The sequence below is a fragment of the Pempheris klunzingeri genome, chromosome 14 (assembly GCF_042242105.1).
Source record: "Pempheris klunzingeri isolate RE-2024b chromosome 14, fPemKlu1.hap1, whole genome shotgun sequence".
NCBI lineage: Eukaryota > Metazoa > Chordata > Actinopteri > Acropomatiformes > Pempheridae > Pempheris > Pempheris klunzingeri.
Genome location: NC_092025.1, coordinates 23,271,254 through 23,285,119, shown reverse-complemented (window position 1 = coordinate 23,285,119; position 13,866 = coordinate 23,271,254). Strand labels below are relative to the sequence as shown.

The window sequence follows — 13,866 nt, the reverse complement described above, 5'->3', positions numbered from 1 at the left end:
CATTCCTGGAGGGGGGGGGGGGCGTTTTGAAACCGGTCTTTATGATGCAGCTGAGCAGAAATCATGCTAAAATATTAATATCGAGTACATTAGCCCATACTCAGCGGCTGTCTGGGCGGTTTAGGGAGCTACCAAACCGTAAACGTGATGAATAATTTCTCCGGCAGATGACCAGCTGGTCTGCTGAGACGCCGCCTGAACGTCTGATTTACTAAAACAGGATGAGTAACAGCCGTGTGTGTGTGTTGGATCTGCTCAGCTGAGGCATAATTTAAAGAAGAATAACATAAAAAGTGGTTGTGCAACATTTTCCTCTCTTTGTCATAAGAAATGTTTACCGCCGTGACCCACCAAAGCAGCTGCATCGTTATTTTAGCCCTTTAAAGATGCTTTAAAACAATATATTTGAAGGTTTGATGGATTGGAAATTCATGATCCCCAGAGGAAGAACTGCGATCCCCCGACTCTTTGTAAAGAGGGTTAGGGCCATCAGGTCGGTTTTATTGTAAAAATGTCCACTAGTGTCAAAATAAATACAGTGGACTGGCATGTAAGTTGGATCAGACACTCGTGGTCCTCAGAGGATGAATCCAACTGATTTAAATGACTTTCCCAAGAGGTTTGTTGTTTTCGATTTGAAGGCGTTAACCTTTTGATTGTCACTAAATCTGATTCAGACTGTCATGGTCACCAGATGATGTATCCTAATGAGTTTGCACCATGAGTCTTTGAGTGATCTCAGCAACTGTTGGACTGACTAACATTACGTTAGCATAATGTACATTACATTATTTGTTTATTTGTGTATTTGATAGGGACAGAACATGTTAATGATCAATTAGTGCACACTTGTGTTAGCATAATGTACATTACATTAATATTAGCATAGTTTACACATATGTTAGCATAATGTGGGCTACCTAGTATTAACATTAGCATAGTTTATACTGACATTAGCAAAACATGAGCTACATTACATTAGCATAAGAATAGTGTACACTTGTTTTAGCATAATGTACATTACATTAATATTAGGATAGAGTAAATTACAGTAGCATTAGCATAGTGTACTCTTATATTCACATAATGTACATTACATTAACATTAGCATAGTTTATACCTACATTAGCAAAACGTAAGCTACATTACCATAGCATCAGTATAGTGTACACTTGTGTTAGCATAATGTACATTACATTAATATTAGCTTAGTTTACGCCTACATTAGCATACCCTGCATTACATTAACATTAGCGTTAATGTAACATTAGCGTTAATGTAATGTAAACACATTAGTGTTCACTTATGTTTGCACAATGTACATTAACTTTAGCAATGCGTACAATTATGTGAGCATACAGCACGTTACATTAACATTAGCATAGTTTACACTTAGCTTAATGTAAGCTACATTATGTTAACATTAGCATAGTGTACACTTAGCTTAATGTAAGCTACATTACATTAACATTAGCATAGTGTACACTTAGCTTAATGTCAGCTACATTACATTAACATTAGCTTAGTGTACATTTAGCTTAATGTAAGCTACATTACATTAACATTAGCTTAGTGTACACTTATATTCACACAATGCACATTACATTCATGTTAACATAGTGTACTCCTACATTAGCATAATGTACATTACATTAACATTAGCATAGTGTACACTAATGCTACTATAATGTACATGACATTAGCATTAGCATGTTTCCAGTCATGTCAGAGGTGTAGAACTATAAACGTGTATTGTGTGTGAGCTTTAATAATTAACACGGTTACATGAACGTACATGAGGTCAAAATGCTGTTGTGAACTGGCACAACGCTGAAGGGTGTGAGTGGAACATCTTAAAATGAGAGCACAGCTGTAATTACACTCTAGAAATGGGTCCTAAATGAACAGTGGCTCCATTAGCTTCTGTAATTAATTAATCATTTAATAGTTAATTAAAAGGCAGCACAGTTCCTCGGCGGTTATCGCTGTTGCCTCACAGTGAGCAGGTATTATTATAGTCCTTTTTTCTTTCTGAGTGAAAGTCAAACGTGATGTTTACTCCGTCAGTCCAAAAATATCAGGTGATCTGGAGATTTCCAAAATTCCCTGTAGGTGTAAACAACATTTTCTGTGCTATCTTTCATCTAATTATAAGTCAGAAGATGTAATTTCATACTCACTGCTTTTAAATGAATTAACATACCAAAAGAAGCAGATAAACAATAAAAAATAAGGTTATTTTCCGCTTCAGTTAATCAGTTATTCTACAAAATGTCAAAAATTATGAAAACATTGTCTTAGACCCAAAGATGTTAAATTTAGATCAGTAGAAAACAAAGTAAAGCAGCAGAAGTTGGCCATGTGTGGTTCAATGGATCATCCAGACTGAAACATTTCAACGGTTATTTAATGTTTTGCCATTAAATGTTTGGCAGTCGTTCCTGGTCCCTAGAGGATGAATCCTAATGATTTTGATAATCCTCAAACTTTTCCTCTGGAGCCAACATGAGGTTGGCATTTTAGGTTTAGTGTGAAATTTCTCATCTACTGGCTGGATTGCTATGAAATTAGGATGAATCCAACTGGTTTTGGTGATAAATAAATTTTTAATCTGGCGCTCCCAACACCAAATAACCTGCAAGAATAATGACGTTCCCATCGGCCTCAGCTGCCCTTTTAAGTCAGTTATCATGTTACAGAATTTACAGAAAATTGGCAAAAGAAATTGCAAATTCATCCACAACTGGCGCTTTATAGGTGAAGCTGATTGGTTAGGTTTAGGCATGACCCACGTTACAAGGTCGTACCGTCCTAAAGCACCCTGTGTATTTTCCTTTAAATGGGAAAACAATTCACTGAATGAAAGAAGACTGTAAACTCATCAGGAAAATGTTCAATGAGCTGATAAATTAAGCGAGAATTCGGCTCATTTTATCATAGACTTCCATCCAATCGGATCCAGAAGCAACGTCCACTTCTTTTTTTTCCAGTCGATGGAAGTTGAGCATAAACAGCTGGTGACACTTTTCCATTAAACCGTAATAGAAGAAGACAAAATGAGTAATGACACATCTGTACTGATGGAAAACATCGTAGAGAAATAAACACTGATCATCTGAGAGGCCTCTGATGTGGTAAACGTGATGGAAGCGTTATAAGTAATATAGTCGACCCATTTCCTCTGACGGTGATTAATCGTTAAGCGAAGGCTGCTGGGAAGGTTCTTATGCATGCTCAGCTTTACATAAGCAACCTACTAGTGACGTAATACTGAAAAGAAGACGTTCAGCGGGATAAATTCGCTTCCTGCCGACGCTCAAACATCCAAGTGACCTTAAACATCATGTTTACATGTGAATTTCCATTTGCTTCCCATGTGGATCGAGGAGTTGTCAATAAAACACATTTGCCACTCTGATTTGAACTTGTCCGCCTCTTTGTGTCGAAGAGTTTAAGGTGTGGTGATTGGATTTCTTCTGTTAATACCACAGTCACAAAACTTTATTTTAAACACACTCATTAAATATTTAAAGTCAAAAACTGAATTAGAGCCGCTGTTATATTGAAACACTTGAATTTATAATATTTAAGATATAATATTTTGATGAAAAGATCAATATTTAAAGAATAAAGTCCGTTTTTGACAAGTTTAACTTAATTTCATGCTGCTTCTGTATTTATTTTGACTAGTTTTTATTCATTTTGCTATTTTTATGTTCAATTAATCTATCTTTTGTGCTATCTATTCTATTTCAATGATTTTAATTTGTTTTTATATATTTTATGTGAGTTTCATGTAAGACACTCAATACCTGTAATTTCCTTGTTGTAAAGCCCTTTGTGCTGCGTTTAGTTTTTATTATTAATATACATTATTCTGAACTATTCTGCATAATAAGTACTTCTCTCCTCCTCCTCTGTCTAGAACAGACAGTTTAAATGGTTTCATATCCAAAAAAAAACACATTATCTGTCTCATAACCAACATGGCTGCTGCAGCTCTTTTCAGCCTCTGCCTGAATTCTCCGTTTTAGAGGAACAGAAACAATCTGCTGCGTCACTCTCGTCTTCGTCATCTTCATGTAACCGTGAGAAAAAAAAAACGATGGCGGACAGTGAGATTTTCAGGGCTGGATGAGGTCACATGACAATCAAGAGATGTGACATCATAAAGGGAGCCAAATCTAAACGGAGCGTCTTCACACACATTTACTGAAAAATGGAGCCGGAGAAACAGAGAGAGGACGAACTTTACTCAGAGTTTGAGGGTCTGAAGATGCACCAAGGACACATTTTATGTAGAAATAACATAATATGGGACCTTTACATATGCTAATTTTGATGCTAATACTTTGAATGCAGGAGTTTTTTTACTTGTAACCGTGTATTTCTACTTTTGCTGAAGTACTTCTGGCCATATCTCCACCACAACGGGGGGATAAAGTGTGACTGCTATCAGTGCAGCAGCTCTGGGCTCCATCAGATTAACACACACCTCCCTCAGCCCTTCATCTGGCTTTTCTTTTTTCGTCTCAGCCGCTTCAGACTCACTGCGCCAATCCCTCTCTACAGTTTCTCCTTTCATTGTTATGCAGATGAAGCCCAGTTAGCTCGCCTCTGTAAATCCAAACGGGATGAAAGCCGCTTCAGAAGACTCTGCCTCGTGTTGGAGGCGGCCTTAGACGAACAACCTGACACACAGCTGCCATAACAAAGTCCGTCACTGCAACATGATGCAGTAGGATACTGTATCAGGTGCTGTTTCCTTAACTACAAGGCACGTGGGGAAAAGTGTGAACATGAGAAGTTTGTAGTGTGTCTCAAACATCAGTCTAAGGCGTATGAAAAGAGAGTCAGCTGGCAGAACTGGGACAGTTTGAACAAAAAAGAAAAAAAAACACATCCCTACTTCAGCATTAATTGTTCATAATAACATTTTTATGGTAATGGGAGCAGCTCTGTGATGCTCTCTAGTGGCCAGGCCAGCTGTCACAGTTTATTTTAGTCTTCATGGCACGGGATTGTGGATAAAGTGAGGGAGCACGAGACAAAAGCTGTGCTGGCGTTTTTACTTTTATTCCCTCTGATACTGGAAAATAAAAACCAGCAGTGGTGGAAGACGTATTCAGATCTTTTACCTGAGTAAAAGTAGAAATTAAAAGTTACTCATGATTTCAGAAACATATATCGAAGTGTAGATTAAGATGTGGAGATAAACTTGTAGCTTGTTAGCTAAACAATTCAGTTTTATTAATTATATCGTTTTGTAATCAAACCAAATAATAATCAACTCAGATGCTTATAGCTCATATTCAGTTTGGTTCAGTTGATATTATAGTATAGTATTAGTTTTATTTGTGTAATAAAGATTAATATTTGTGAAACATTCATCGTGATTTGTCAGGTCGTAACGTTTACATGCTGCTTCGCTTCGTGTAAAATAACATCATTTACTTTATTTTGACAAAAATGATCAAATAAATAATAATTACAGATTAAAACAAAGTGATGTAGCTGATTTATTGGAAAGCCGCAGTAAACAGTGATGTTTTCTGATTTAAACGAGCTGACGGTTTTAGCAGAGCGTGAAAGATGCTTCACCTTGTTTGGTTTTGATCCTGAGAGGTCTGGATGTCTTAGAACATAAATCAAGTAAATAAGAAATGTATTTGGGTACAAGAACATTTACTGCTTTATAAGTAACAGGATTAGTATTACAGTAGTGTAAAATATCCTTATCCTTTGATTCTTACTGTATTTTTAAGGTGGTATTAGACTGATTTCATGATTGTTTTCATGTGGCTGTTCAGCACAAAGATTTCTGGCTTGATTCGTTCTTGTTTGGAGGCCAAAGTGTGGAGACTGTAGTCAGTGTGCTTTCTTTTTGTCATGTTTTAAAATAGAACAGCAGCAATTATTTCCCCCCCCTTTTGTTTAAGGATGCTTCCTGGCAAATTTCACACTTGTATAACTATTTAATATTCATTTTAATATTAATATTTGCATTTACATAATCTCGCCTGACTCAAAAAAGGGCATCAGGGCCCTCTGAGGCCAAACATCCGCAGGTTGGCGGCGCTTTATATCAGCTTGTGACGGCCAAAGAATGCAGGCTAACGGGAACTTAATGGTGAAATAAAGGTAGCATGAAGAAATAACAATAAAGTCTATGAAAAAGGTTTATTCCGGCTAAAGATGTTACTTTCCCTGAGAAGAAGTTACACAGAATGATCTACAAACTGTAGACTGGTCGCAGTTTAAATCATTTAGCAGCTATGTTCACAGTTTCCTAATTATCAAGGCATACAAGATCTGTCAAGATGACATCAAAACAACATGAAGTTAGTGTTTTAGTAGGAATAATGAGAAAACTCAAAAGGCCTGTCCTACTTTGGATTTCCTTCCCCCAGTCTTTACAGCACTCAGTTTTTCATTATAACAGGCTCAGGCCTTAATCTCCTCAAGAAGTACCCACTGTGCCATCCAGTATTTTACCCCTTTCATTTTCCACACGTCTAAACTTCAATCCCTCTTTCTCCCTCTTCCACACATTACCTAGACAAAGTCACAAGTCCCAAAGGTGCTTTGATTGTAATGAGCCGCTGAGCGAGAGCTTAACTCCCGCTCATGTCTGAATTTTTTTGGGGCGTTTGAGCGACAACTCAAATGTTCACGGACAAATATTTCTTCTCAGACGCCGCTCCTCCTCCTCCTCCTCCTCCTCCTCCTCCTCCTCCGTCTGACTAAAAGTGAAGCTCTGCTTGAGAGGAAGTGAGAAACGCAGCTTCTCTTGCTGCATTTGCCACTTCCTGAGCCACCGTGTCGTTAAAGCTCCTCTTCCCGCCGCTCACATTTTCGTCATGTCCACAGTCTCGTGAATGTCAATCACCTGGAACGCCGGGTTGTCGATGCCCAGCTTCTGCTGCTTATTGTGATTTTCCAGGTTGTTGTGGTTTCTCTGGTCTGAGTCCATCTTGAAGCAGTCGGCGCAGTGTGGCGTGGTGACCCGCACGCTCTTGGAAAAGTTTGAGAAATCCACGCGGTACTTCCCCGTCTTGGTGCGGGAGATGATGGGCAGGAAACTGTATCCCCACTGGATCTCCTGCGGGATGTAGGAGGTCCGGACCTGGCAGAGGGAGCTGGTGGACTCGGCCGTCCCGTCCAAAAACACGACCAACTCAAAGTCCTGCTGGGGGAGAGAGTCGGAGGAGAGCTCGTAGAACGGGCTCGACTTGTTAATCACGTGGTAGAGGGTCAGAGGGCAAACAAAAAACAAATTATCCTTTCCGGCGTCGACCATAAAGTCAATGTCCACCTGGTCCAGGATGATGGTCTCTCCTTCTGGTGTGGTTGTCGTCCGGAGCAGCTTGCCGTAGATCTGGCTGCCGATTAACAAGGTCTTTCGGAGGTTGGCGACCCTGATCAGGAGACACAGACTTCCTTTCTTCAAGCAGATGACGGCTGTGCGGCTGAAGGTGACGGTCTTCGCCCTTTTCTTGGGCAAGGAGATCTTGGCCAAGATGACGCCACACATGAAACAGTTGATGAAGACGCCGATGAGAGACTGGACGATAATGAGAGCCACCGTGCCGGCGCAGTGCCCCGTCAGCGCCCTGCCACCGTACCCGATGGTGGTCTGGGTCTCCAAGGAGTAGAGGAACGCCGTCGTGAGGCCGTTGACATTGTCTATACACCGGACGTGTCCATCTGTGCGGTTCTGTCCCGTCAGATCCCCGTTGCTCTTGGCGATCCAGTACCACAGCAGGCTGAAGATGAACCAGCTGCCGGTGAACGACGTCACGAACAGGAGAAGAACAAAGCGCCAGCGGATCTCCACGAAGGTGGTCCAGAAGTCCACCAGGTACGCAAAGTGGTTACTGTACTCAATGTTGCCGAACTCAATGTTGCAGCGCCCGTCTTTGGTGACCAGCCGAGTTTTGCGGCCTTTATGACCAGCCGGCTGCATGTGACCCTGGAGCAGCTGGAACATCCTGGAGCTGGAAAAAGAAACGCAGGAGATTAGTTCAGGTGCTGCATCGATGTGTTTCAGAGTACGAAATACAGTCACAACAAGTCAACAAGTCACACTCGTTTATCTCAAGGGGCTTCAGCATCTGTACAGCAGACGACACTCACTGAGCTTAAACTGCAGATGTAATAAAGTAAAACCGAACAGAACCACCAGTTGAGCCTTTGACTATGTAAAAACCATGAGGAATATTTTCACGTATTGGATTAGATATTATTCACCACACAGCTTAGAGAGACTAATTTGAGTGCTGTGCTGTCTACGTCTGATATTCTATATTTTTCTTACAGTCAAAGTAAAACCCATAAAAAAGAATTGATCCTACTGACATGTACCGTCTGATACATCTTAGTCCGCTGTGCCATAGACCTCCATTAAAGGGACCACCAGAAACCGTCCCATTCAAATATTGTGTCCGATAGCGCTGACACAATAGCGCTGAAGGTTAAGCGGTAAAACTGGTCATAAATATGTAGTTTCATTTTTAAAAAACGGGTCAGTAACTCATTTAAACAGGTGGTCACTGTAGTTTTTAACAAATGTTAATTACATGATTCTGCTGCTGTAAACAAGCGTGTATTAATCCGCAGCTGGAAATAGTCCCCCGACAAATGTGCTATTTCCTCCTGTTTGAGTGACATTTGTTAAAAACTACAGTGCCCACCCGGTTCAGTAAGTTATTGACCCTTTATTTAAAAAAAAACAACTATATATTTGTGACCTAAATGAAGAGTTTGATGGGTTTTATGAATAAACCCGTCGTAGTAATATGGTCCCACATGTCAAGTCAGAGCGTGCAAATAAACAGGCAGTGAATTAATAACACCAAACATCACTTATTTATCATTAGATTAGAACTATGTGTCTTTTTATGGGCACAAACAACTAAATTATTCATTATTGATTTACAGTATAAGTGTTATTTTACCTGTTTGTACTGTGCAGTTGGCACCACGTGGTAGGATTACATAACAGGAGCTGATTAGACTCAAGTTTGAGATTCAAAAAACTTGTTTTGTTTTGGAAAAAAATGGTTTGAGATGCACATTAATCAAATCAATCTCTGTCAACAGTTTATGGCCACTCAAAAGTATAATTATTATCATTAATGACTCACTAATGAGCCTCATATGTCAGTATTTTTACATCATTTGGGAGTTATTTATCCGTAATAAGGCTTAAGAAGTACTGTTGTGTACTCCTTTGTTATATAATTGGTAACACCACTATTGTATATTCTGCTAGAGATCACTTTCCTTGAAGCAGCAGTAAAAACAAGATATTTGACTCCTTTGTGCTGTTACAGACATGAAAGATGTCTCTAAATTTAAGAAAACTGTCAAGCACCAAAAGTCTAATTAGTAAATCATCAGTTCTGTAAAGAGAAAAGTTTTGTTTCGACATACCTGCTAAGTGAGACCATGGGCCCAGAGCGCTCGCTGGATCTCCGCTGCAGCTTCAGACTCCTTTCTTTTCGCAAGTGGCCATGGAGAGGCAGGAAAGTTTTAATCCACAGTGAAATTTCCTAATCCCAGCCACATGCCACCGTGTACACTGGCTTCATACAGGCAGGAGCCAGCCGGAGAGCTCCCACTGGGCGTCAGTCCACTTTGACTGGCAGCCAGACTCCCAAAAAGTCTAAAAACAGAAGCAGTGGCTTCCCCTGCTCCGGATTCATGATTTCAGTGTATGTATTCACACCAGCATGAGGAGGATGGTGTTGGGCGAGAAAGCCCTCTGCACTTTTACGTGGCAGAAGGTGCATCTATTGAAGGGGCCAACATGGCCGGGCGCTGCACCCATGCTGATTTTGTTTTCAGCCCTGGGAACATTTGGGATTTGCGTCAGGCCTCACAAAGAAATCCCTCAATTGCGTTTCCCCCTTGTCCCCCCTTGTCCCCCTTCCCCCTCGCTCAAACCTGCGAGGCTGCCTCACATTTGCATCAAAATGAAAAGAGCTGCAGGGACAAAGTGTCTCTGCCATCTTTCTCTGGCTGCAGACGGACCATTTTCATATTTGTGGAGCATATTTCCATGAGCAGTTATGAAATGAGAGGGTTCTTAAAATGATAAGATGCCCCTCAGCGATGGACACAGATACCATTAGCTGCATTTTAATGAAGGGGGGGGGGGAGATGGTAAAAGATGCACAAAGTGTTCCTGCTCTGTTGATTCAACTGCAGAGACTCTGCAGGACTTTTACAGGCTGCTGTTAGTTTAGTCAGGTACACAGGTGCATCTGGAAATACCAGAGGCTGAAAAACACTTTAAAACCTGCGTTCTTTCTAATGTCCAGCAGGGGGCGACTCCACTGGCTCCAACCAGAAGTCTAATTGGATGGAAGTCTATGAGCTCAGTGAACATTTTCCAGATGAGTTTATGGTCTCAGTCGCTAGTTTACAGTCTCCTTCAGCACAGCAGGACGTTCATTTAGTCAATTATGGTCCCATTAAGAGGAAAATACACCAGGAAGGGGGGGGCTTTAGGGTTGGGACTAACCAATCAGAAGCGTCTTTCTGGATAGAAAGAAACCAAGATGGCGACACCCAGAAAGCCAAAGTCGCTAAAGTTGATAGTTGGAGGGCAGAGTGCAGACTTTGCAAAATTAAAATTTCACATCAGGCTCCACAAACAACCTGCACAGACATGTGTGTACTGTTCACCATCAGTTCAGTTAGAGGAGGAAAGACAAGCAAGGGAAGCTGCTGTTAATGAAGGTGTCAGTGTGTCTACAGCATCATCCAGGACAACACCACAGACACCAAGACCTGCAGCCCAGAGCTCCATGACCCCAGTAAAACTAAATAATTTAAAATTAATAAAGCAATATAAACAATAAATATTCTATATAATGTGTTTTTACATTAGTAATTCATTTTACACATAATCTGGTAATACATTTATTGAAGTAACAAATAATCTGAGGAGCCACTTGGGAGCCGAAAGAGCCGGCTCTCTAAAAAAAGCCGAAATTCCCATCACTAAACGCTACAGGGGGGCGCCACCTCATGGTGCTCTTTGGTATTGCAGCACCACCACAGTTACTATACTGTGTTACGGAACTCATGCTCGGATTTGATGTCACGGAACTCGTCAGGCGGAACTCCGGATGTGATGTCATGCACGATGTCACAATCAGACGGAACTCATACCAGAATGTGATGTCACGCATGACATCGCTGCGACAGCACATGAGAGTTTGTATATAGGACCCCGGTAGATCTGCAAGGTTACCACACTGCCGAAGCTTGGGGGCACCGTCGGGCTTAGCTTCACCCGATGGGTCACCACGTCACCCATGTGTGAAAACACACGGCGGCTCCCATCGCACAGAATAGCTGTGTGAGCGAACAACTCATTGTAGGGGTTCGCTCTATGAGGCAAGTGTGGGCCTTTTTTCTTTTACAGCAGACCACCTCTGCTGACCTCGAGGCTCTAAGACGTGGTGCCCCTGGTCAGCGGAGGGCTGTAAGACTGACACAGACTGACCGACACAGACTGACCGACACAGACACAAAAAAAAAAGACACAGACTGACCGACACAGACACAAAAAAAAAAAAAAAGACACAGACTGACCGACACAGACACAAAAAAAAAAAAGACAGACTGACCGACACACACAAAAAAAAAAATAGACACAGACTGACCGACACAGACACACAAAAAAAAATATAGACACAGACTGACCGACACAGACACACAAAAAAAAAAATAGACACAGACTGACCGACACAGACACAAAAAAAAAAAATAGACACAGACTGACCGACACAGACACAAAAAAAAAAAAATAGACACAGACTGACCGACACAGACACAAAAAAACAGACAGACAGACACTACAGTCTGGTAATTACCAGTGTGCCAATTTAGCAAATGCTTTTGCTAGATTTAGCGACTACCCTGGAGACCTAGCATCAAATTTAGCTATGTTTAAAATAAATTTTAAATTAAATTATTTTCCCTCTAAATGACACAAACTGTCAATTTAAATAAATCAACTATTGACACAACTTGTTGGTCTGATACCTTGTTGTTCGTAGCGTGTTAGCTAGCTAGCAATTAGCGACATAAAACAGCCATCGACAATTGTTAATGTGTGATTTTAGCGTAGGCTTAAGATGAGATAAAACAAAACGTATAAAAATAAAACATCTGAACATAAAAAATGTGTTTCTGTTACTTTTACAAATAGAAATATGTGAGCATATGTTAGCATAAAGACTGGAAACGGGGAAACTGCTAGCCTAATAGCACCTCTAAAACTAAACGATTATCTTGTTATTTTTAGTTTAATTCATGCAAAACCAAAGTTTTTGTAGTTTTAATTTCTTTTACCTTTACCTCAAACATAAAGAGGGGACTTCTGTTAAATAAGTAAAAGCTGTGCTGCTGTTTTGCCAATAACTGTGTTGCATGTTTCACTCTTACATTTTCTTGGTTTTTGCAGGTGCTTTGCATTTGGCTGCAGGAAGTTGACATTTGGAGGATGTGGAGGTGGCAGGTCTTACTTTGCTTGATGTGGGAACGGTGTGATTAGAAATATTTACTTGCAAGAGAAAACCACAAGATAATTTGTAGCATTTGTGCAGAACTGCAAGCTGGCGTTATGTTACTCAGCGGAGAAAAGTACAAAGTGCATGTACTGAAATACCGTCTTTAAAGGGCAACTATGATATTTTTAAACTTGGGCACTTTTTCCACAGAAAGGCTTTTGTGGATTGTTACTCCAAGTGTCTAACAGCATTATGAAAAGGATCCCTACAGAGATAGACCTGTAAGATCCTTTTGGTTTAACCAGAAACAGTGATTATATCGCTTGGTTTAAAGCCACCAGACTCCATTAACAAAAACAGTAATTTTATCTTACAGAACAGGGTCTCCGCAATAGGGTCTACACCTACATTGATCAGTTTATTACTTTGTGTTATTGCATGATTTGGTCTTTTAAAGCATTAGTTAAGACCCAAACTGGCATGTGGAAATGCCAAAGTCACAGAAACCAAACTAACAACTCTGATCTTCTGTGAGGTAAAATTAGTGGGTTTTTTAATGGAGTCTGGTGGCTCAACTGGATCAGTTACTTTTTGTTCCTACTTATCACTTCAAACCCAAAATATGTAAAAATCAGCCCCAGATACCCTTTAAAGGTGAATGAAAAATGCCTCTTTAACCCATTTACACCCCATCCCAGGTCATATTGTGCACCTGTTAAATGATATATGCCAAAAAAAACCCCAACACAACACAACTTTGTATTCTTAAGTCAAGATCCAATGTTGTTTCCTACATGACGTGTGGTCACATAGACCTCCTTAATTAGCCACAGGTAATAAAATGCATTGTTAAAGGTTAAACCAGTGGTTTCCAGTAAAACAGCGTCTCCAATGCAGCTTGTAATGCAAATAAATAAGCGAGGAGTTTACGTATTAAACAGGACAGTTTAGTCAGCTTAGCTTCTCAAAGCTAATGTTGGATCAACGCTGTAAATAACCTCCGAGCAAAGACCAACAGACACCACAGTTTAATATTAATGCACCTCATTAATCCTGCACTTTAGAAAGCATTAATATTGTAAGAGCGTCTGGGTCGTCAATTAGCTGCTGTTATTTCTGCATGTTTTCTCCCCTTCGTCTTAGAGTTGATCTTTCAGTTATAAGACGCTCAAAAGCGACTGTTTATTTTAATATTCTAATTTAAAAGAGACACATTTAGAATAAATAAATGAAGCTCTTCTCTAATTCAGTGTTACTGACTCAATATAATCTCTCTACCTTCCAAATTACATTCTGCTTTTATTTTTTTGAGTTAAACGTGTCAAGTAGGATGAAGCTC

At 40.2% G+C, this 13,866-nt stretch overlaps 2 protein-coding genes across 3 annotated transcripts in view; both read right to left on the bottom strand.

Annotated features, from left to right (window-relative positions):
• The window catches only part of mpzl1l (myelin protein zero-like 1 like), a 158,945-nt gene that overhangs the window by 91,221 nt on the left and 53,858 nt on the right, over window positions 1–13,866 (bottom strand). The gene's annotated exons all lie outside the window — the stretch shown is intronic.
• kcnj1b (potassium inwardly rectifying channel subfamily J member 1b) lies at window positions 6,848–9,583 on the bottom strand. Of its 2 annotated transcripts, none has more exons than XM_070844094.1 (2): window positions 9,436–9,583; window positions 6,848–7,991 (listed from the first exon to the last, which is right to left on the bottom strand). In XM_070844094.1, the coding sequence occupies exons 1-2, from the start codon at window positions 9,450–9,452 to the stop codon at window positions 6,848–6,850; spliced, it is 1,161 nt and encodes a 386-aa protein (XP_070700195.1). In that variant the 5' UTR covers window positions 9,453–9,583. The 2 variants fall into 2 exon arrangements, with proteins under 2 accessions (XP_070700195.1, XP_070700196.1); XM_070844095.1 differs by having other exon boundaries at window positions 6,848–7,997; window positions 9,436–9,571.